Below are 23,043 nucleotides of genomic sequence, written 5' to 3'. Positions count from 1 at the left end.
TGCTCTGGGGCCCTGGTGAGGACTGCAGCTGTCCCTGCAGTGCTGCGCCACGTGCTCCGTAGTTGGAAAACATCCATGTCCTGGCTCACAGGTACGTCTCTGAAAGCCAGGCCAACTAATACTGGGCCTTAGGTTCCCCCCACATCCAGTTCCTACCACAGGGGCACAAAAGTAGCAAGAACTTGTGCAAGAGAAAATAAAAGCTTAACCTGGAGACTGGAATTCACCCAAGATGGCCGTTTCGGAGAGCAGCAGCATGACTTGTGCACTCGGAGTTTGCGCCTGTACGTCGCAGCGGCTGGCAAGGTGGGCGTCCTTCCATAGTGGGGTGCTGCACAGGCCCTCTTGGGGTGACCAGCAGCAATCAAGGGTGCTGTGCTTCTGGGTGCTGGGGAGCAGCACTGACTCACTGACATTATTAGGGAGCTGGAATGGGAAAGAACTGTAATGAAACAGAGGAAACCCTACGGGAAAGGTGTCCTTACAAAGCGCTGTACAGGTTCTTATCACGACAGCGAGCAAACCATATGACTGTAGGACATCCAGCGGTTTTAACTAGGATCACTTTAGTTTGCCATCATTTTGGAAGTTACACTTGCAGAGCTTTCCTGAAGAACTGATAAACTGGTCATGGGGAGGGCTGGCCTAGTTTCAGTGGTTTCATTTCCAAGACTTAGGATTCCATTTGGCAAATATATGCTCCAGGGGACTGTCTTCAAAAGAAAAATTAGCTACTTTTCAGATTTTTTTACTTCTGAAAACATCCTTGTGCACAACAGTTGGCAAAGTCTGTTGTGTGTTGGGGGGGGGGAGAAAATCATTCCAAAGAGTTAAAATTTAGGCTGTCGTTTAAAGGGCTATTTATATACAAATTTAGCAAATTAATCTCATACATGAATGACTGAGTTGTAACATATGTAAGTAGGTAACATTTCTTTTGCTGATAATTACATTAGCTTTAAGCCACTATCCTACAAACCCTAGGCATGCATTGACCTTTGAAAACCTCAACCAACCCCCAGGGATTATTAGCCTTACCCACCTCTGCACAGTTGCAGGAATAGAACCCTAAGCCTAAATTTTAATTACACGAGATGTATGCTTATGAATAGAAATATTTTTGCAGGCTGACTTAAAAAAAAACACTGCCTCTCTTTTCCATTGGTGTAAGAGGAGGGCCTGACTTAATCTAGCAAAATGTCATTGTAAACAGAAACCATCTTTGCATTCTTAGTTGTGGATGGGAAAAGGGTAGTCGGGATGGTATGAGGAACACCAGGGAACAGAACTACTCCACGGCAAACACAGCTGTGCAGCAAATCTGTGTAACTGGAATAAAAGACCAAAAGGAGAGCAACACGTGTGGGTTCTAGATTGGGATGGCAGCAGTTTACAGAAATAAATGCTGCTTCTGGGTGCAGGGTGTTACACTCAACGGCTTTCTATCTGAGAACACGCACTGTGCCCTTCTGCTGTTCTTCCTTGGCAAAACTTCCCTTCGCAGAGTTAACCAGTAAAACCTGCACACTGTACCCACCGCGGCTTGCGAGAGGAAAGGACACCTACTCCACGATAAAGGGAGGCAGATGGCCTTGCTTGTTATACGGCTCGTACTGTCAGTTTGGGGTTGGAAACTCTCCAAAGAGCATGTCAAGGAGGCGTAACTTCTGTAAGAGGGAAGAAGATGGCCATATGAGAACAGTGAGGGAAAGCCGGAAGGTGTCTCTTGCTCATTTGTAATAAATCTGGTTGCCATATACCACAGCTGAGCTGGAGGGCTCACAGAACTCCACTGAGGGAAAACAAGCACTGGGGAATGTCGCTGCGTTTTCCCCAGAGGAGTGATTATCACCTCTGGCCTGAGAACAGAGAGCAGCAGTGGGCCAGCAACCATGGAAAATAACTTTTGGCTGAAAAGAACAAAATTAAATAAAAATTAGGAGCTAAATTCATCCATGCTATATAAAATCAAAGATGTATGTGTAACAGTAAATCAAGAGTTACAGCTTCAGAAAGAATTTCTCTCCTTGGGGTATTCTGCACTAAAAAGATGTTTGCTTTCTAGATTAGTTTCATGATTCCTTCATGCATTTTTCAAATGTACAAATTAAATGAGAATTGCTTTCCTTCCCACTCCAAGGGGTGTAATGCAGCAGGAGGTACACCAGATGCCTGGCAGATTTTCTTTTTCTTTCTAAACTGAGCTTTAAATATGCTTCTAAAAGTAAAAAAAAAATCAAGAATAAAGAAGCTCATTGGTAAAGATCACCAGTAAACTTGTCTTTTACAGATTTAAATATATTTTAACAGAACATAACTTCAGCATTTAACATTACTTACATAATGCAGAATAGTTGAACTTTTAAAATATTTCCAGCTGTTAAAAAGCCATGCTGTGCAACTTTTCCCATTTCCAAACTCCAGCTGATTCAACACTCTCTACCAGTTTGCATGACAGTGAGTTCTCTTTCAATTCAAAGGAGTGACAAAGTAAGTTGTAAAATAAAATTTAACCCCCCCACCATAATCATCAAAACTTACCATTTTCAAAGGTTGCATGGAGTAGTCTAATTTCTAACAAAAACAGATGGATTATTTTGTTACATGCTTGTAAGCACCAAAGTTGAATGCTTCCACTTATTGGAGCCAGATCTTAATAATCACTAGGAAAAAAGTTTTGTTTTAAAAAGTACTTTTGAAGAGCATACACAGAAGAAATTACTGTAGCCCAAAAACAAGCACCTCCAAGAAAGAGCAGCAAGGTCCAGTAGACTGTAAATCACATGATAAAAGAAAACAGAATATGTTGCATAAGAAAAATAGAAGATTTTCTATCAATTCATTTCTCCAGCTGCATGCATTTCTAGTACATCACTGCAAACCAATACAACACCTGCACTTGGTATCGATCCTGCAAACGTATCCATTTCAGTTCCTGATCGTGTGACTTAAGCCAATGGCTTAAAGCACATGCAAAAGTTGTTTGTGTGATGAGGCTTTGTAATCACTAAAAGCTCTGAACATAATTCAGATTTTAGCTAAAGGAAGGCTAAAGAACTGAGGCCCACTAAAACAAGCAGCCATTAAATCTGAACAGACCAGCCTCTGACTCGTAGGAGTCAAAATGTTCCTTGATTTGAACCTGCTTCCATCAGTGAGAAAGCTGCGTTCTGAATTTGGTGTGCAACTCCCCGACAAGCAGGGCTGGACACAGAAGTTTGGGTGAGTAATTCACTTTCTGCACTGTTGTCTTTACATTGTGCTCTGTCAAACACATCTGTCTACTGCAACAGCAACAGCACACCACTGGCAGTTTGGTCTTAAGCACTGTGTATTGATTGCAAAGCTGAGTTGTGATCAAAATTACTGAAAACGTGCACTTCAACATTCTTCAGCTGTAACAGGTAATATTCTAAAGCTGTTTATTGCCGCAACAGCAGAGATGCAATGATCCATTATTAGCAATGTGTAATTTGTACAATTAATTCCATGTTCCTATTCCCACTCACAAGAGTAAGCGGGTGCAATTCTTGGTGTTTTGCTTGTCAAAATTCACTGTTTCTGAGGTCGTCTCTTTGCCCTCGTGCTTTAATGGGTAGGTAGCACACAAGGGATAACAGAGTTTCTTAAGGCGTTTTACCCCAACAAATACTTTGCAACAGAAGGGCAGCAACATCTTCCCACAATTTGAAATTGGCCAAGTCCAAATACGCTCAAAAGGTGGGGACTGGTGAATGCAGGAAATACACCAGCTGCAGGGGAGGCTAAGGGCAGAAATAGATTTAAAAAAAGAAAAAAGAAAAAGAAAAAATACCTGGAGAGGAGCAACACATACATACAGGGGTTCTTTGTGTTCAGGTAAGAACAACTATCTTGGTGCAGAAAAGCCCTTTCCTTCTCTGCCACCTTAGCTTGATCATTTGGTTGCCACAGGTCCCTGGTAATTGACGGCTGGCAGTCCACCGCAAGGCAAGCTACCGCCTGTCCTTTTCTGGACTAGATGTTCTCCAGAGATCCCCTCCAACCTCAGCCATTCTGTGATTCCGCGATTACTCTGGTCCTGTAAGACTTAGTCTGCCCTAAAGAAAAGCAGCCTTGCAAAAATCATGGCTATTTCCATGCTTCTGCAGGTGCCAGAAGTTCTGTGTTTGGACTCACCGATGTACACCACAAACGCAGGCAGTGTTTTAAAGTGGGTCTTTATTTTCTGAAGTAACACAGACATAGCAAGGCAGTTTAAAACACAGAAGCTCAAGAGATCTGTCTCGTACTACTTGTTATTTCTGAATTTTTCAAATATATTCTAAACTGAATGAAAAAAGTTTCCCTTCCAGTTCTAAAGGGTTTAATTTAGTAGAATTAACTTTTCTTCAATTAAGGCCCTAGTAAGCTTTTTAAAGTACAATTATCTAAAAAAGATCAATAGAGAAGCCCACTTAGGGGGATCAGTAATGTATATTCCTCCTTCTTTATCATCAGAACATACTTAAAAAAATACAATGACAAGAGCATTCTACCTCTAATAACGCAGTGAAGAAACAGCCTTTTTTCCAGCTGTTAACAAGCCATATAGGGTAATCTTTTTCCTTTTTGCAACAAACTCTGACTTGCCTCTATAGGGTCTGCCAGTTTACATGAAAGTACATTCACTTTCAATCCCGTTCTCCAGCTGGGTGACAAAGTAAGCTGTAAAAATAATTAAAGTTCTTTGTTTTCATTGCTATAAAGCACTTTGAAATTTATTATTGACAAACAACACAGAGCATGTTTAATTGACATATATGGTTATACATATTTTATATTATTTTATACATAAATATACATATTTAATGTTATACGCCTGTCACTACTGAAGTAAAATGCTTTCAATTTTACTAGAAATAGGGATGGGGGAGATGGAAGAGTAAGAAGAGTTTTGTTAAGAAGGGTAAGTTTAAAAATGGGAGTCAGTTTAGAGTTGTCCTAAAATGGGCAATTCAGTGAAAAAGGAATTCTGATCAGTATAAAGTGTGCAAAAAAAAAATTGTCAGGAATATCACAAATAATAGCAGATCTTTTAAGAATTTCTCCAGGTATGTGAATCTAATACTGTTGTCATTTCAAGAGGGGTGCAGATTTTAGCAATGCCTCACCATATTATCTCAAAAAATACAAATCAAAAAGGACAAATACAGGTAACTAAATAATAAATATATTTAGGTAACCCCATATTCCACACAGTATGTTAAAAAATATCGACTGAGCCTTATTCTTGCAAACAGTTAACTTTGACCATTATAGCCCTACAGCCCTAAAAATCAGTGACTTCAACTTTATCTTATACAAGTGTTTGCAAGACCAGCGTGTTAATCAGTATTGACTAGGAGCTGTTTGTGTCCTTCACAGTTTGCCTGAAAGGGGCCTGCAAATCTGATCCTGCAGAGACACCATCTGCTGTTGAAATTATGTTAAATAATATTTGCTTGGAATATTCAGAATATGTACAAAAATTAAAGCTTATTTTAAAAATCCAGTAGAACTGACATGCAGCTTTTCAATATTAAATATACTGCCTAATTGGAAACAGCCATTGTTTTAGTTTAATATTAAATACTAACTTTAAAATAAATCTTGCTTCGTTCCAAAAGAAGGTGCCATTTCAGTGCAGTCTTTTTGTCTTCTGTCAGAGTTAGGAACTCTTGGACCTATTAAGGACATGACACGATACCACAGAACAGTTCTTCAGCATATAGCTGTAAACATCTCCAAAACAAAATGACAATAAAAAGAGCATCCTACTCATTTTAATACATTTCTAAACGGTATTTTTTTTCTTTTAGCATAGTGGTTGGTGCGATATATGTACCAAGACAGTCAGATTGATCACAATAAATTGCAGGGTGTCTGAGAATGAAAGTTAGGGAATACCAACTATGTTCTCAGAAAAGCAGAAATTAAAGTGGTATTTTTAATAGGCTATTCACTCTTACATTTAACGTGTTTCTTCTTATTAGCATCTACTGACTCTTAAGTTTTGACTAGTTAAAAAAATGTGTATGTGTGTGCCTATATATATGTGTGTGCCTATATATATGTGTGTATGAATATAGACATACATATGTATGTATCCATACATACACACACCATTTTTTAGAGCAGTGTATATATATACATATATATGGAGAACATTTTGATATATTTGTAAGTTTCATCAGGCTTCACAGCTCAGATCAAAACAAGAAAAAACTAATTTGCTTCTACTTACTGTGCAGCCTAATGATTCCTCAGCTACGCAGTCGGACAGGTAACAAGAATAAAGAGTGCCTGTATGATCTGATAAATCAACAAGTATGTCAAAGCTTGTAAAAGTTGACTTTGAGTCTGAAGAGATGTCACCACAGAAAGTGCATGTGTTTGACACTTCATTCACCACACAACGGCATATTGAACTGAAAGATACACAGACAATTAAAGCACGTACGCAATCGCTGATTGTTTGAAACTGTTTTCTAGAATTCAAGATTTCCCAAGGGACTCTTTCTCTTTGACAAAGTTCTTGATCTTCTACACTCAAAGTCCATCTAAGACAAAACGGTCTCTTCCTTCTTTCCCCTAGGACCACAAAGAGCAAGTCCTCCAAAAACCCAACTGCTTCTCCTTGCTCCTTCTGAAACTACACAACAGATACCCGCAGAGCACTCCCCAGAGCAGTCTTACTATTTCTTTCCTGGAACTAGACTAAAATATTGTTCAATCTAATTTGGGTCAGGGAAAAAAGGATTAAAATATTTTAATACAAATTTAAAACAAGCAGTTGCTTACCATCTGTTGCGAATAAGTTTAGATGCATCATTATCAATGTCCAGTGTAGAAATGTAGCCATAAATAATGCCATAGACAGGTTCAAGTTTCCCATCATTCTGTAAAGCTTTTACTTTCAGCTGTTCCACAGTATAAACATCAACTATAGTCTCCACTGAAAGTTAAAACGACATGTTAAGTGTGTCTGAGAAAGAAACAATAGAGAATAGCAGCAGCAGCAGCAACAACAACAAAAGGATCTGAGGTTAATAAAAAGAAGAGGATTTGATCTAAAGCACCAGAAAAGCCCCCAAGTACTTTCCTTTTGGAGCAGGCTTATGATTTGGGGACAAAAAAAGAAACAAAAGATGAATCAAATCAGGAAAATATCTAATATTTAATCTTTATATCCCCCCCAAAATGAATTTTTGACTAAAACTTTTCCTCTCCTTTTTTCTTATTTATTCAAGCCACAAAGAACAAGTCAGACAGGCTGCAAGATGGCATAATCACAAAGCCTGAAGATACCTAACTGATAATATTATGGACAGTCCAGTAACAGTCCAAACCTTAAGTATTCGTCCAGGAAATACCTTAGTTTTGTTTTTATAAACACAAGGAATAAGAAATTGAAAATCAAAGTGCACCATAATAGTACATTCTACCATTATATGAAATCAAAGCACCTGGATCATTACTTACAGTTAGTGGATTCTTTTGATTGCTCCTCCATTTTATCATGAAAAGCTCCTGATTGTGCACTCTCTTTCAGGAAGCTGAAGAGAATGTTTGCCTCTGCTGTGTCTTGAAAAATATTTTGAAAAAAGCTATGAATATATGTAACTTGTCAAAATGATAAAATAATTATATTCTACAACTTTTTTATTCTGGTAGTACCAATATAATGTCTCTTGCAATTAGCCAAGGGATGCTTTTCTTTTTTTTTCTTGCTAACCATTAGTCCTACATGGAATACACAGGAAATGCTTAGATAGCACAGAACAAAAAGCAGGGAAGCCAAAAGCACCGGTCATTAAGTAACTGACTGCCCCTTCTCTAGTATGAGGAAAGTTACATTAAAAATACAAGTAACTGACCCGTTATCAATGACACATCATTATACCATCTCAAAGAACACAGGAAAGCTGAAGGACAGCTTTAGACCAGCTTATTAGAATACCTAAAGGCTGGCACAACCTGTTCACCTCTGATCTGTGAATGAAAGGTTATACTATGTAAGACCATTGCACATCCATATCTTGAATATGATGTGTCATTCTAGTTCCCCCATCTTAAATAGGAATATATGAGAACTAGAAAAAAAAAGCACAAAGACAGGATAATCAAAAATTTGGAGTTATTTCCATACAAGGAATGACTAAATACACTAGGAATCTAAGTTTCACACAGCAATAACTGAGCCATATATGACACAGGTGTACTCAGTTGTGAACAGCAAGGTGAAGGTGAATAGCGAGTTACTGTTTACTGTTTCTAAAACTTCAGTATGAATGAAATCAACACATGACAAGTACAAAATAAATGAAAGTAGTATTTTTTCACATAGCACTGTTAAGCTGTGAATGTATTCACAGGAGTATTCTGTGTGCAAGAAGTTTACACATGTTTTTAAAAAGTCAGATCAATTAATTCAAGTAAAATCCATCAAAGATTGTTATTTATTACAGACACAATCAACAGCATGGCAGGTCCTTGGGGCACAAACTGTGAAAAAGTTGAATGGGAATATCAAGGAAATATCTTTCTGCTTGAACTATGCCCATTCTCCTCTTTTGATAGCTGTTATCTAGAGAAAGGATACTGGGCAAGATGGACCTTTAGTCTGAACGACTTACATCTGTATGAGACAAAAAACAGAAAATGTTGCCAAATGGTGAAGGTGACTCACAAGCAGACAGCTATTATGAGATCAGGCCTTTTTTTTTTTCTCAAGTTAAACAAAATTTTTATATATCTCTATGCACAGATATGGTTGGCCAAATTCTGCATTTTCAAAGGCCCACATTTATTATTAGGTTCACAGAAGACGCATGTGAAATTCTGAGGATTGAATCTGGTCCATGTGTTTAACCAAAAAGGTATTAAGTTTGTGTTCCAGATCCAATTGAGAAAACAACAAAACTTAATTATACAATGCTCAAATGGAGATAGGGAAGAAGCAGGGAGTTATCTGAGGCAGGCAGAGAACAAATCAGACCTCCATTTGATTCATTCATGCATTCTGCATTACAGCAAAGAATACTTAACAGACCTTACCTGGATTAGTTGTAATAATGGTTTTTGATATCACAGTTGCAGTCATACAGTTCCTAAATTTGTCAAAATTTATTCTCACATCTGATGCAAATATTACTAGGCACAAAAACAAGTTTTTTTGTTACTTTAGAGTAAGTATCACATTAAGAACTACAGCAAAAATATCAAAAACAGAAAATGATACCTGTTTCTCGTGGGATCCAACTTTGTGCAAGCTGGATAGACTCATTATCCCAGCTAAATTAAAAAAAGCTAGTCAGTCAAAACATTTTGAAACAGTGGTAACGTATGTGAAAAATAATACATGCTAGCTTTTATGCCACTAAGGAGTATTACTCTCATCTGCCTCCAAACTACTAAATAATACAGTTATAATTAATTGGTCAAAGGGGATACTATTCCCTTGTTACATGCATGACCAACTGAAATGCTGTGTACATCCAAAGCTGTCTAGTTTGCACCCAGTCGGTAGGCATTTACTACTGATCTAATACAGTCCCTATCTTATCCCATGCCAAGCAGGATAAAATAAAGGCCTGTTAGGATGTTCAAAATGCTTAAATGCAGCATATACCTGGAAAAATAATGCACCTATTTCAGAGCTTTGAAAAAAGCAATTTCTAACCAGAGCAAATCAGAGTAAAAATTACTACTTATCAGCTGAGTCTTTTCTGCAAGAACAAGCTGATTGCTCACATCACTAGTCCAGATGTTAAGCCAGCTTTCCGACACTGGAATCCTTGTAACTGTGAGTGATGAAACTAGATTGAGGTCAGCAGTATCCCTCAAAAATGATAATTTGATGGTTAGGTCCCTTGACAAAACCTCATTCAGTTCCTTGTAAGTTTGGAAGGATGGCAGAATACTGCCAATGCAGGTTTTGTTTTATTTTTTGTTTTTTTAATTCTTGGAAAAAGACTTCAAGTATTTGCTTTTCATCTAGCATTGCCTGCCCACCTCCTCACTGATAGCCTCTGAAGTATCCTCACAACATCATTGCTTAAGAACTTCCTGAATCTTTGCCTCTACCTATAGCTTCATGAGCAAGAGGTATTGTTTATGGTGACTACAGCAACACTGCCCATAGTCTGCTTTTGAGAACTCCTAAAATATACAGCTCTGTATCACTGCATATCAGCACTGAAACAGGAATATGATATCTGGTCAACATGACTCCAAAGCAGCTGCTGCAAATTAACATAGGTGGCAGCTCAAGGGCTTGAAAACTGCACATAGCACAAATACATACTAGCATTCACGTGCGTAAATTCTGTTAAACACTACACTGAACAATAATACAGTTTATAACTCAGACATGCAATGCTATCTTTATATTTAGTGAACAAAGGTCACCGCAATCAACAAGCACTAAACTTAGTGCAAACTAATACCTCCATATCCTTGCAGGGAGATAAGCCACAAGTTTACCAAACAAAGCAGACTTGTAAGCTATGTACAAAATGCAAATGTTCCTGGGTAAACAAATTACTATTTATACACACAAATGGCATGTAGGTAGAGTATTGTTTGTAAATGGGGATACAGTTTGAAAATAGGGCCAATAAATAAATAAATAAAACTTTTCTCTGCCATTTTAAACATTTAAAAACTATCTCAATCTATCTCCACTTCACTTGTTAATTCTGCTTGGCTTTAAAAATGAAGTATAGTCCTCTTTTTCCCCTACCAGTTTGTGGAAGAAATGTACTGCCTTTGCAACTGGTTTAAAATGCTATGTCCTCAATTAGTTCAAATCTCTCAAAAAAAGGACATAATTACAATTTACTTGTGTATGTGGTGAGACATATATATAAGGAAACTAATGCAAAAGCTGAGCTGTGGCTGGGACCAAATTATACTTTTTTAATAGGTAATATATCTATTACTCTGTGAACAATTCATTCATTCATCCATATCACTGGTGACCCTTCATAATGTATTTGGAACCATGCTTCATTTTGCCATTCATGAGCTAGCTGTCTGAAAATAAGTCATACACATAGGTAATATATCCAAGGCCTTTCTATTGAATCTTTTTTAAGTCTCTGTTTAATCAATATTGCTGCCTCATCACAGTAGCCATCCAAAGAACAATATATTTAAATTAAACGACAATATTACAGTAATGGTTGAAATATTATGTCTTTACCTACTCTTGCATTAATTGGCGTATTTTAGTGAATTAAAATACATTTTACCATACTATTGGAAAAGACATCTCTGTTTCATCATACAGCTTTACTTCACACCTCTGACCTTTTCTTTTGTCTGCAGTGATAAAACACTTTGGCTCCCCAACCTTTAAAAAGAAAGAGAGGCAGTCACTTTTCCTCTAAAGAATGTTTAGCAGAATAAAAATGATAAACTAGAAAACAGAATAGCTGGAAAAAAGCCCTATACGCCACCAAAAGAAGGAAGTTTAGCAGTAATTTTACTTCAAGAGAAAGGGACCATTTTGTGTATTTCATTAAAAAAACCTACATATTTGCAAGGTATGCACTGGAAACCTGTCTCTATATAAAATGTTGTTTGATATGCATGATTTCAAAAAGATAATTGATCTAGGACATTTCTATTCCCTTAATTTTCCCCTACACCTTGTTTATGAAAATTTTAAGTAACTTGTATGGTTACTATAATTAACTCAACCAAAATGACTGCCAATCTAAACAAACAAAAAATACTAATTCCTGTCCACTATGAATCCAGAAATCCATATTCACACTTAAGGCAATTAAGCTACCCACACTACAGTTGAGAAAAAATCTTTATTCTCCTATGGCCCCTTAACTTACTGACATTACAGCTGCAAGCACATTAAGGATTCTTCCATTGAGGCTTTGCCCATTTGCAACGATGTCACCCAGTGAATAATAATCCTGAGGGTCCTTGACAGGTAGATGCAACAGAGAAAGTAGTTTGGTGTCCATTTCATAAGAGGAACAAGTTTTGACCACTGAGTGATTTTCACTGATCAATAATTTGTAGCAACTAGATAGTATACACAAAACAAATCACATCAATCAACATTTCACTTACCAATTTATTAACAAAGTGCAAAACATTAATTCAGTTCACATGGGAATATAACTGCTGATTTTTTCTTTATGATTTGCTCTAAAGATACTGAAAAGTTTGAATTAATTTGTTTATAAATTTGTAAAATAACTTTAGAATTTTCCTCTTAAGAAAACTAATTACTGTATACTTTATACTTGATTCGTATTGAAAAGGCATCATGAATTGCTAGCAATGTCCAATATATATTTATAAGTCCTTCAGCCTTTACCAAGTAATTTTTACTTTGTTGTATATAATTCATGTAATGCAACATTTGCAAAATGCTGACTTACACCGTCAGTAGGGGAGCACAGTGACAACCATCATCCTACACCACCTGGTTTCTAAACAACAGGGGAATGGTAGAAATAACACTACCAATAAACATTCAGAAAATAGAATTTTGAATCATAATGAGGAAGTTATTTCTCCCTATCTTCAAATGTTTAGAAAGCCCATAAGGAAAGAAAACCTTCTTGACTCTTCTAGCTCAAACAATTTTCCTTCAATAACTCACATAAAACTGAGTAGGCAACACTTGGATTCATTTTTATGGTACCTCTGACAAACTGCTCGGAACAAACACCTCTATCAGTCACAACTGCAGCACAGCAGACTGGTGTAGTAGCAATTTCCTGCTGCAGTGAATTGTCCTACACTGAGGTCTGTACTGCCTCAAAGGGCTGCTACAGTGGCCAAGCTAGCCAGTGAGAAGTTTCAGATTGGTCCATTAACTATATTAAGATATTTCTTGCTTACAGTAAACCTTTTGCAATAATAGATATACATACAACAATGAGTAATAATTTAGGGTGATGTAACTAAAAGTTTTGTCCACTTATAAAAAGTATCTGAATCTGAATGATGGACTGAAATATGTCTTACAAATACATTACTTATTATATCACTTACATAGTTTGTTTTTTTCTTAACAGAGCAATGAGGGCAATTAACTTTGTTGTGCAATTACCTGTTAGTTTGAAATGTCTGTAATCCAGGTAATTGAGAGGTTTTAGCATTGCAACATCACAAGACATTACTACAGTTGGGCTGGATTTGATAAGGTGTTTTCAAAGGTATTAGCCCTATGACTTTAGTAATATTTATACTGCACTATACGCCAATGGAAATAAGGTATATTCAATACACTCTGGATAAATATCTTTACAAAAACTTATGAAATCTACACATTTAGAGAGAGAAGCTCTTTTCCTCAGGAAAGTTTCTACCTGACACTTAATCTTCAACTTTCTATTTAGCCAAAAAGTAGATGGTGACTGCAGCTACTATGAATATACCTTTGTTACAAAATTTAGAGGATGATCAGTAAACAACAACATATAACTTATATCTTACCCATTTAAAATGCATATATGCAATAATCCTATAGTATTTTTAATCATATGCTGGTCATCATGTGACTGCTTAGGAAAAAAATCTAATTAAAGAATAGGTGTATTACTGGTCTATCTTCATCTAACACCTACATCTCAGATACCTAAGATATTTCAAAGCATATCTAAATTAAGTGCTATTTAGTTTCATTATAGCAGTTCAAATTGTTCAGTTTTTAGAGAATATGTTGAAAGACAACATATGTACATTACATGACACAAAAGAAATGACGATCTCTTACCAAATAAGTAACAAACAGCATTACAGCATACTAAAACTCTTTCAAGAAAACATGTTATGTGAATGGATTTTGATAAGAATCTATAAAACAGTTACGTCTTACAAAACACAATGTGAAAAAAAATCAGATTAAATTCAATTAATTTTAGTAGACTTTTCTCAAAGAATGAAATTAGCTCTATTTAGTTACAAAGAGATTATTTTATGACAAAACTCCAAAGACCACATCATGACAAATATTTTCTCCTGAGATTGTTTGACCACATACGCATAGTTGAATATAGGGAAGACGGTACAGCTACGTAAGACTAACCTCAAATACTCCTACCAATAGCATGATGCTGCAGTCAGTTGAGAATTAAAGAAAGTATTAACTGTGATCTTTCTGGAAAGAACTACCAGTTTATGCTTTAAATTTACCTAGGAGTTACAGGGTTGAACTTTTCTTCCCTTTCTGCTTCCTTTGTCTGAACTAAAGGATTTTCAATTGTAACTAAAATAAAACATTGATAAGCAACATTAGAAAATTGAATATAGATATATACACAAAGAGAAGCAGCTTTGCAAAATGGTTATTTTCCAGGTTGGATAGAGGAAAAGAAATCGTGTGTGTGCGCGCACATGCACACGCAATAACTACTGGTAAATGTTTTCACAGTGAAAAACACATCTGTCCAGACAGCTGACATTATAACCAAAGTCCCACAGGAAACCTCAAAACATTTAATGGAAACAAAATGACACAGAGTTCTAATGTAGAAATTCTTCATAGTCATGAGTTTCATCCAAACACTCTGATGCAACATCTATGGGCAGCAGAGTCTTTTTATTAACTTAGAGACACGAAAGCACAGACCATAAATAAATACAAGACTAGTGAATTTTTATCTCTTTATAAACAATCATAGTAACTAAACGAAGACATAAACACTGAATTACTTAACAGAATTTATTTTTCATAATTTGTAAGAACTGAATATAATGTAAGAATTTAGATCAATTAACTATATAAAAGTTCTGGGTGGCAGCATTCAGAGGATTTATATACAGACTTTTTGTTGACATATTTACTGGTTTTGAATCTAAATTCTAGAAATCTTACTCCTTTCCTCTTTATACTTAACATAACCAAACAACTTGTTTCCAATTAGACTGTTTTCTGAGTCCTCAGAGAAAAATACAGTAAAACCACAAACACGTAACAGTGATTTACTGGAAAAAAGACACATTCAAACAGAAACATGTTAAGAATAAACTCCAACTCACCACAGTCACCAACTCTAAAGCTTTCCGAGAGTGATCTAACATATTCTTCTCTGCCCCAAGAATTTACATTTATAAAGTAAGTTGGTGAATCACGAATAGTAAAACCGAAGGTGTATCTTTCAGATCCAATGTCTGCAAAAAGAAACAGTGCTATTAAAATTCATTAGCATGGCTTGGTTTGGATCTAGAATATGTAATAAAACTATTATTACGAGGCTAGATATTGCCATAAATTTAAAGCATTAAAGAACATGCTACCCACACGCTGGTGAGTACCACTAGAGGTCAGCAGATTTTTCAGTAAACACACTGGTGTTCATGAATGGGGACCGTTACAATTCACAAAGCAGTTGTACCTGTGTTATCTTATTAATGCATGTATATCACTTAACTTTAAGCAGCATCATACAAACTTATAGATCTAATGCCGGAGAAATAAAACAACTGTGTGCTGCTACATGCAGAGCAGATAATCATCATATACACAGACAAATACACAAACAGCACTAAGAAATAAGGGAACAGTATGAACAAATGGATGTATTACGCCAAATATTCTAGTAGATAGGCCATCTTTAGATGGCTATGCCCATGTGTGAAAAGAACACCGTAAGCTACATCTCTAGACGTATCACTGTCTAGATAGTACTACGGGATTTAACAGAATAAAACAAGGTATTTCTAGCCCTAGAGAAAGCTCATGATCAAGAGCGTATCAGTATGACTTACAAACACTGTGCTCCCCTTTCTCTTTCAGCTAATTAAAAAAGCATTCCATGGATCATACTACATTATGCAAAGTGTTATTTTTTAGTTATCAATGAAAACTATATAGTGATCTGCATACAGTAAGCATAATCTGGAGGCGTAAGAATGAAACCAGTGAATTTTCAGACTATGCAGAGTTGTTTCTGGTGAAGACGATGACCTCCTTCCAACAATTCACCATAAGAACAGGCTGAACAAGATGACAGTACAAACAGAAAAGCTGAGCCCTTGACACAGAGCTGGAATTAGGCTCTAAAGCTGGAAGTGTGTCCTAACAGTGTCTGTGTCATCCCTAAATTGTAGACACATACCTTCAATTTCCAATTATATCAATTTAGGATTTCAAATGACATATCAACAATATATTATTCCCATTTTTTCTTTAAGAGTATGCAATAATATGAATCTGGTGCTACTCAGACAAGAAATTACTTATTTGTTTCACTCCTCAAAACATCCCCTTAACATTTCTGTTTTAAGAAAGAATATGAAGAGACTAGAATCAAATCCAGCAGTATTTATATTAAACGTGGGTTCAAATTAGTACCATCTCCTTCAGACCCCGAGGCTGAGTTACAAAAATCTGAATCACTTCCATGCTGGAGTTTTTCAAAACAAGTTCTAATTGGTAAAGTTTGGCCAAACTAATGCTGCTCTTCCCTCTTGCTTTTCCTCTCCTGACCCAGAAAATTTTTTTTGCACATTTCTATTCTACACATTTTGCAGTAAGAAGCTTGCTTATCATTTAAATATTAAATTCAGTCATACATGCCAAACTACACCATGTAAGAAAATGAAGTAAAGACACTTAAAAAGGACCCTACTTTTTCTGTCTGGAAAGCCTCTGACATCTGTTTTCCCAATAACCACACCAATTACATTCTAAAAAATAAAAAGATTATAGAATACAAATATTAAACACAGATGTATATGATAAATTAGATTTCATGGACTTGTACTCTACTGATTATAATAAACATACTTCTGACTGGTAATCATTTTAATCTATTTATTCCACAATACCTTATGAACTAAGGGATAAAAAAACATTCAATTAAAAAAGCAACTAATAAAAAAATATTAAAAGAGATGCATGTATTTCTGGTTGTAAAGACAATGGGAGGATACCAAGTTCACCCCAAAACATTCAGTTTTGGCTGTCCTAGGGCATTCTCTCTTCAGGTAGGCAAAAATGCTTAAGGTCCTTTCATGCTCTGTATACAGGCCTCAGATCTCCTTAAATCTACTATGAAAAATCTGGACAGGACTAATTGCAAAGTCGAGTGTCCAGGTTTCGTGGGCTGTCAACATTGAAAAACATACATCTGTACATCCCATCCATGTCTAAGTGTCACCAAAGGCCTAGCTATTAACAATTTCTGTAAGGATTATGTAAGTGTGGCACTTTAGAGAGTATTGATACAGAACACTATATAGCTGTGTGGTAAATATCTGTTAAACAAAGGTCCTCTCTAGCATGAGAGAAGAGCACAACAGTGCTGGTTTGGGAATTTAAGAACAATGAAAGATGGTATCATAAAGAGGACACGAAGGGGAATCTGATATTGTAATATTGCATAAAGACAGAGGTGGAGAGACAAAGTCCTGAGGCTATGGAGATACTTTCCTCTTTCACAAACTAGTATCATAAATTTATTCCTCATCAGATTACCCTAGTTGCTCTAAATTCCCAATGGTCCTTCCAGGAGGCATAATGCATATATTGTGAATACAGATACTTTAAAAAAATGGGGGGCGGGGAGTGGGGGCAGCGCACCATGTCTCTTCCACTTCATGTACACACTTACCTGCAGTATTCCCTCATTTTCTTGTTCCAGCAAGGGAGTCACAGAAGGCAGTTTGTCAGGTGCAATTGTAGCAATTTAATAATCAACACAGACTGAATTTTACACCCATTCACAAAAACACAGCAACCCCATTGATTCCCTGAAGCTATGCTGTATTCAAGTGTACTCAAAAATTACATCTCGTGTTCCCAGTTTACTTTCAGTCGCTAGATGGAGCAAGGTAGCTGTGATTATATATAGTGATATAGTGATTTGAATGAATTCATTAAAAGGACGTACGTGTACAACAGTATAAAGTAGTTCTTTGAATCTTTCTTACATAGAGTACTTTCTGTCAGCAACATATAGTGATTTAGATTAGGATTTTATTTGTTTTTTTGGTTTTGTTTCTTAAACAAAAAGTTCCTTCCAGTTAAACCAGATTGCAACACACCCTGTATCTCCCCACTGGTAGAAGAACTGAAATTTAGGATGACTTTTCACATGAATTAAGCTGATGTAAATCTGCAATTTCCAAAAGAGAAGATCTCCCTTTTCCCTGTTGTGAATATATTTACCTCCCTTACATCAGCACTAAGCCAGCATGGCAAGCGGGCTGAAGGACGTGATCTAGCCGAAAACTACTTTTGGAGGGCAGGAGGTAGAAAAACTTTCAGAGAGATCATCTCCTTGATCAGCTTACTCTGCAACTACACAAACGCCAGTTTCACCAGAAGAGGAGGAGTGGAAGACCTGCTTGGGACAAGGGAGCAGGCCATACTGCCTTTTTTGGCAAGAGCATTGCTTAAGGCCGCTCAAGCAAATCAGGAGGCAACAACATTAAGACACTGCAAATTCCTCAGACTTTGATCTATTTCACTGTCTTTTTTAAAATAAAGTGCAAAATAAATACTATGACATTTAGATACTTAGAATGATGCACACTCAACTATTTTAACCTCCTAAATACATACTGCTCAATCCATCACCACAAACTGGAGAGCTGCTTTTATAAATACTATAAAATACTTTATTTACTATGTGTTGCTAATTGCAATACTCAAAATTAGTTTTATTTGTCTAATTAAACGTTTTAACCGAGTTAATGGATCACTGTATTTGGGAATAACTGTGAATGAAATACTTAATTGAACTTTGCTGAAGACCAGGAGTTTATAAAAAGTTGGAAAGAATATATAACACTATTGTGAGTGTGTATAAAACTCTCTCTCCCAGTTCATCCCTTTTCTGTGATTTTTCTGTCATTGTTTAAAATAAATGAGAACAGAGGGCTAAGTTGTACCCCTCCCAAATAAAAAGCTGTGGGAACAGGAAAATTCCTTGTTTTCAACTCTCTTTACAAGGCATTAGAACTTCCGTGCGGCATACAGCCCCACTTTGTGCATCTGCTTCAAGTTCTATGGAGAGATACGGTTATAACACCACACCATAGCTTGCAGTGCATCCATGTGGAAACGCAGCCTCTCCGTTTTGTTCTCCATGCTCCTAGTGCCAGCAGCACTGAACACTTGAAAGACATGTTACCATTGGCGGCCTACACAAGGGTGGGAAATGCCGCAACAGAGAGAATAACACAGCCTTCTCCCTGCCATATTAAAACATAATCTTGAAGAGCAGAGAGTGAAAAATTTGGGGCCCCAAGACTTCCTATTTTTGATCTAAAACACAAAAGAGAAAAATACTGAGTTATACTGTGCACCCCATCCTCCAACTATTATTCTAGTAAAGATAATCCTCACTCCAATCAGGAAAACAACAACAAAAATGAGTATTTATGCACACATGCACATCCAAACATATGTATAAAACCAACAAGTACAAAATTTTGCTGTTAAGTTCACTTCTTGTAAAGTAAATTTCTACTTTAAGTTTAAACTTTTACTTTCATCCTACTCTCCTATGTTTCCACAAGAAAATTCTTAGCTCCTTATAGCCTGACAACTATATAGCCTATTCTTTGTTGTAAATAAAGAAATAGCAATAATCCCATTTGATATGAGATTGTGAGATTTTTATACAGTCAAAACACCACAGTATTCAATGAGAGTTTTGTTTGAATAATTAAGGACTACATTATTTCATTCAGTGGGATTGAGCACACAAGTAAAGACTGCAGGATTGGGCCTTACGTTCATAGCTTGTACTGAAAGACTATTGTAGGTTACAGATGTATTGTGACTACATAATGCTGACTCTGTACATGCCTTCACTAATTCAGCATTCGTTTAAAACATTACAAAGAAGCCTCTGATACTTTCAGACATTGAATTGTCCAGTCAATATCTATAGCTGTGGTATCCACATACTATGGACAACAACAGCATCAATTTTCATTTTGCTGGTTTATACACAAAGAAGGGAAGGTAGTTTATATCTAACAATTATACTAATGCTGTTAGTATCTAAATACATGTCAATTACATAATTTTGCAGTAATATAATACAGTCATATACAATTTCATTTGAGAACAAAAGTACTATGTCACTGAGACTTACAGGACGAGCAAGATTTGGATGCAGATCTGAAAGTGCAACAAAGTCCCGTGTTGAACTGAAATAAGCCATTCTTTATCTGCAATTTGAGAAAACTAATTTAGATTTAAGAAATCATAACGAATCACTTAAAACTACTCATAGCTAGAATAACAAAAGTTTTTTTTTTAAACACGAATGTTTTGACGTATATAGTGTCTTCAATAACAAACATTTCAAGCTTTCTGAAGTAGCAAATTCTTTGTTGTTTGTATTTGGATACGTAAGAGTTACAATTTTACTATTCTACCTATGCTTCTTAAATAAACATCTGGGATTTGTTTTAGTATTAAATGACTCTATTAGCACCAGCTTCTGAAAAATATTTACCCGCCTTCTCCTCTTGGCGAAGTCCAACTGAATTTAATGAGACAGTTCATATAAAAAAGGCCATTTACGTGGAGAAGAAAAAGTGTCAAGTTGCAACCTTAACTGAGTTTTCGGGCTTAATATTAAACTACTTTAAAATGTAAGTCCATCCATTCCTCAAAAATGGAAAAGCTTTGATTAAAAAAAAGTCAATTATTTTTCAGACTGCCAATGTAGCCTTAGTGCCCATTCCTGTGAGCTGCTGCACACTTGAGTCCCCTGTTGATGTCAAAGTTGGGCCACAGATGCTTTGTTAGCTTGTCTGAATGCCTTTTATTATTTCAGTATTTCAATTCTACGGGTGCACTCAGAGACATTAGTGATATTTAGCAAACAGAAGTCAGGTTCTATTTTTTGTAACAAGGACCCTCAAGTTGTCCAATGCTTAATAAGCTAATATTGAAAAACTGCTGACATTTTTCAGGGGGCATCTGTTCCAAACTATGACAAAAGTCTGAAACTATTTTAGCTATCCTATACCTGGCACCTTGTGTGAGAATTTTTAACCATTTTATTAGATATTAGCGTAACAATCTGTTACGGAGTTTGACAAAAAAGTAGACAGTCTACACTTTAAACACAGTAAGCAGTTATCTGAAAAAGAAGGCAAATTCTCTAAAACAGAATTTAAAACCAAACTCTCACAGATAGATGTCCCAGATTTGTTTTACAAAAACTACTCAACGTTGTGGCCCTCAAACCTACTCCCATCCCACCACACAGAAGAATTCACATTCATTTACATAGGAAAGTCACCCTCAACTATGCCTCTGAGGCACGTCAATATCCTTGCTGGAAAAGAAGTAAGTATTGCTAAATTATTTACCTCAAACCACAGCTGAATCAGGTTAAAGAAAATAACACTGGGAACACATTTATCGGAGGAAGATTAGAAAGGCAGTTAAAGATTTTAAATGCTACAGGCCCTGGCCAGGAAAACTGTAGCATCCCACAGTACCACTGCTTTCTCCTCTCCTCAGAGGCAGGCGTGCAGCCCTGCAAGGGCGGCTGAGCTGAGGGAACTCTCGCTCAGCACCATCCACGATCAGGCCTTTCCCTGAAAGGACAACACGGAAGTCACAATAAAAGTAGGTAAGTATGAAACACTTGGCATAGTCGCACCATCAGCCCATCTCAAACCGGTAACTAGCACCAGGCGAGCCTGCGTCCCCAAAGCCCAACTAGGCTCTGTGCTGCAGAGACTTGCATGCGTCCACCATTCCCTTTCCAACCCCTCACTCACAGACAGAGACAGCAGCAGCTCAAGGGCTGGGGACGGGGGAGCACTTACAGCCAACTCCACCCACAGCTCAGGGTGGAAGGAGAAGCAAGACACAGCAGGCAGAAAGGGAAAAGCCCCGAAAGGGGAGGGAAACCCCCGAAAGAGAGGCACTGGCAGCTCAGGGCGGAGAGACAAGATGGCGGAGAGACAAGATGGCGGCGAGCACTATGGGCGGGAACGGCTTTGCGCCCCCATGGCCCTCCTTAAAGGGGCAGCGCACAGGGGAGAGGTGTCAGGGCGTGCGTCAGTCAGGTGTACACGTGTGTCAGGGTGTGCGTCAGTCGGGGGGGTGGCTGCACACAGGCACAGGGTATCAGTCATACCCGGGGGGAGGGGGGGCAGTCAGAGGAAGGGCCCTGTGTAACAGGCGGGGAAGGAGGCCATTTCAGTGAGGAAAGTGGCGTTTTTAATGGCGCGGTGTGCTTTTTTCCCCTCTAAATGCTGCCAAACACAAGCCAAAAAAATGGAAGTATAGAATATTCACGAGAAGGCTTCCACGTATACAAACAGCAGGGCTCAGCCTGGAGGGAGCAACCCGAAGCACGGCAACGTCAGCTTGGATTTTCTTCAGCGCGCCCTGCGGCGGATCCGCCATCAGAGCCTGGGTTTCACTTTGCAGATTTCTGTGAAACATTCGGATCTCTGGGTTGGACCTGGTCCACCTCTAATCCCCCTTTACGATTCCAGCTGCAGTAAGGACGTGTTTAAGCAGGGCCGGTTTCCGGAGGATAAATTCCTCCTGGAAGAGAGCTCTTCCCGGCCTCTCGGCGCCCGCCGCGCCAGTGCCGGCCACGCGCCATGGGGGAGGCCGGCAACGCGCCCGGGGACCGCGTCCACGCACGGCATCGCCCTCCCGGGAGGCCCCGGCTCCTCAGCAATCCCTCGCGGGAGCTAACGAAGCTGACGAAGCACCAGCCTAGTCGCCCAAAGTCACCCTTATTTTGTCAAAAGTTTCAGCACGGAACACGTTAAGATGTCCAAGGAAATTTTGGGAAGCTTTGGAGTAACCATTCCCTGCTTCTCCTTTTTTTTTTTTTTTTTTTTTTTTGGTGGTAGCCTTAAGAAAAAAAAAGAAAAGCTGCCTATATTTCACAAACAAATTAAAATTTATGTCTTAAGACATTATTTGTATTGATTTGAACACAGCACTGCTGGGTTCTTCAGGCCACGCGGAAGGCTAGAGCAGGCTGTTTTTTCCATTTATACTGCATATAAAATTATTAAAAGAAAAAGTCAATACTCTTCACTTCTGTACCGTAAAATTTT

The 23,043-nt window shown here is 37.5% G+C and overlaps 1 protein-coding gene across 1 annotated transcript; it reads right to left on the bottom strand.

Annotated features, from left to right (window-relative positions):
- Positions 1-2,597: 2,597 nt before the first annotated feature.
- Positions 2,598-22,536, bottom strand: MEIOB (meiosis specific with OB-fold). Its single transcript, XM_064520048.1, has 13 exons — positions 20,091-22,536; positions 16,611-16,668; positions 15,019-15,150; positions 14,173-14,245; positions 11,853-12,048; positions 11,256-11,356; positions 9,242-9,294; positions 9,058-9,153; positions 7,483-7,584; positions 6,802-6,955; positions 6,245-6,428; positions 5,598-5,684; positions 2,598-4,686 (listed from the first exon to the last, which is right to left on the bottom strand). Exons 1-13 carry the CDS (start codon positions 20,157-20,159, stop codon positions 4,558-4,560), a joined length of 1,434 nt encoding a protein of 477 aa, XP_064376118.1. The 5' UTR covers positions 20,160-22,536; the 3' UTR covers positions 2,598-4,557.
- Positions 22,537-23,043: the final 507 nt, after the last annotated feature.

This window comes from Dromaius novaehollandiae, chromosome 14 (genome assembly GCF_036370855.1).
Source record: "Dromaius novaehollandiae isolate bDroNov1 chromosome 14, bDroNov1.hap1, whole genome shotgun sequence".
NCBI classification, from domain to species: domain Eukaryota; kingdom Metazoa; phylum Chordata; class Aves; order Casuariiformes; family Dromaiidae; genus Dromaius; species Dromaius novaehollandiae.
The sequence above is the reverse complement of the archived record's forward strand: the minus strand, read 5'-3'. Positions and strand labels throughout refer to the sequence as shown.

Bases quoted from the DNA above. Each gene is read 5' to 3' on its own strand.
- MEIOB (XM_064520048.1), bottom strand. From the start codon at position 20,159: ATGGCTTATTTCAGTTCAACACGGGACTTTGTTGCACTTTCAGATCTG. The intron at 12,049-14,172 runs GTAAATTTAAAG...TATACTATCTAG, and splicing joins TTCAACCCTGTAACTCCTAG to TTGCTACAAATTATTGATCA. The intron at 5,685-6,244 runs GTAAGTAGAAGC...TGTCCTTAATAG, and splicing joins AGGAATCATTAGGCTGCACA to GTCCAAGAGTTCCTAACTCT.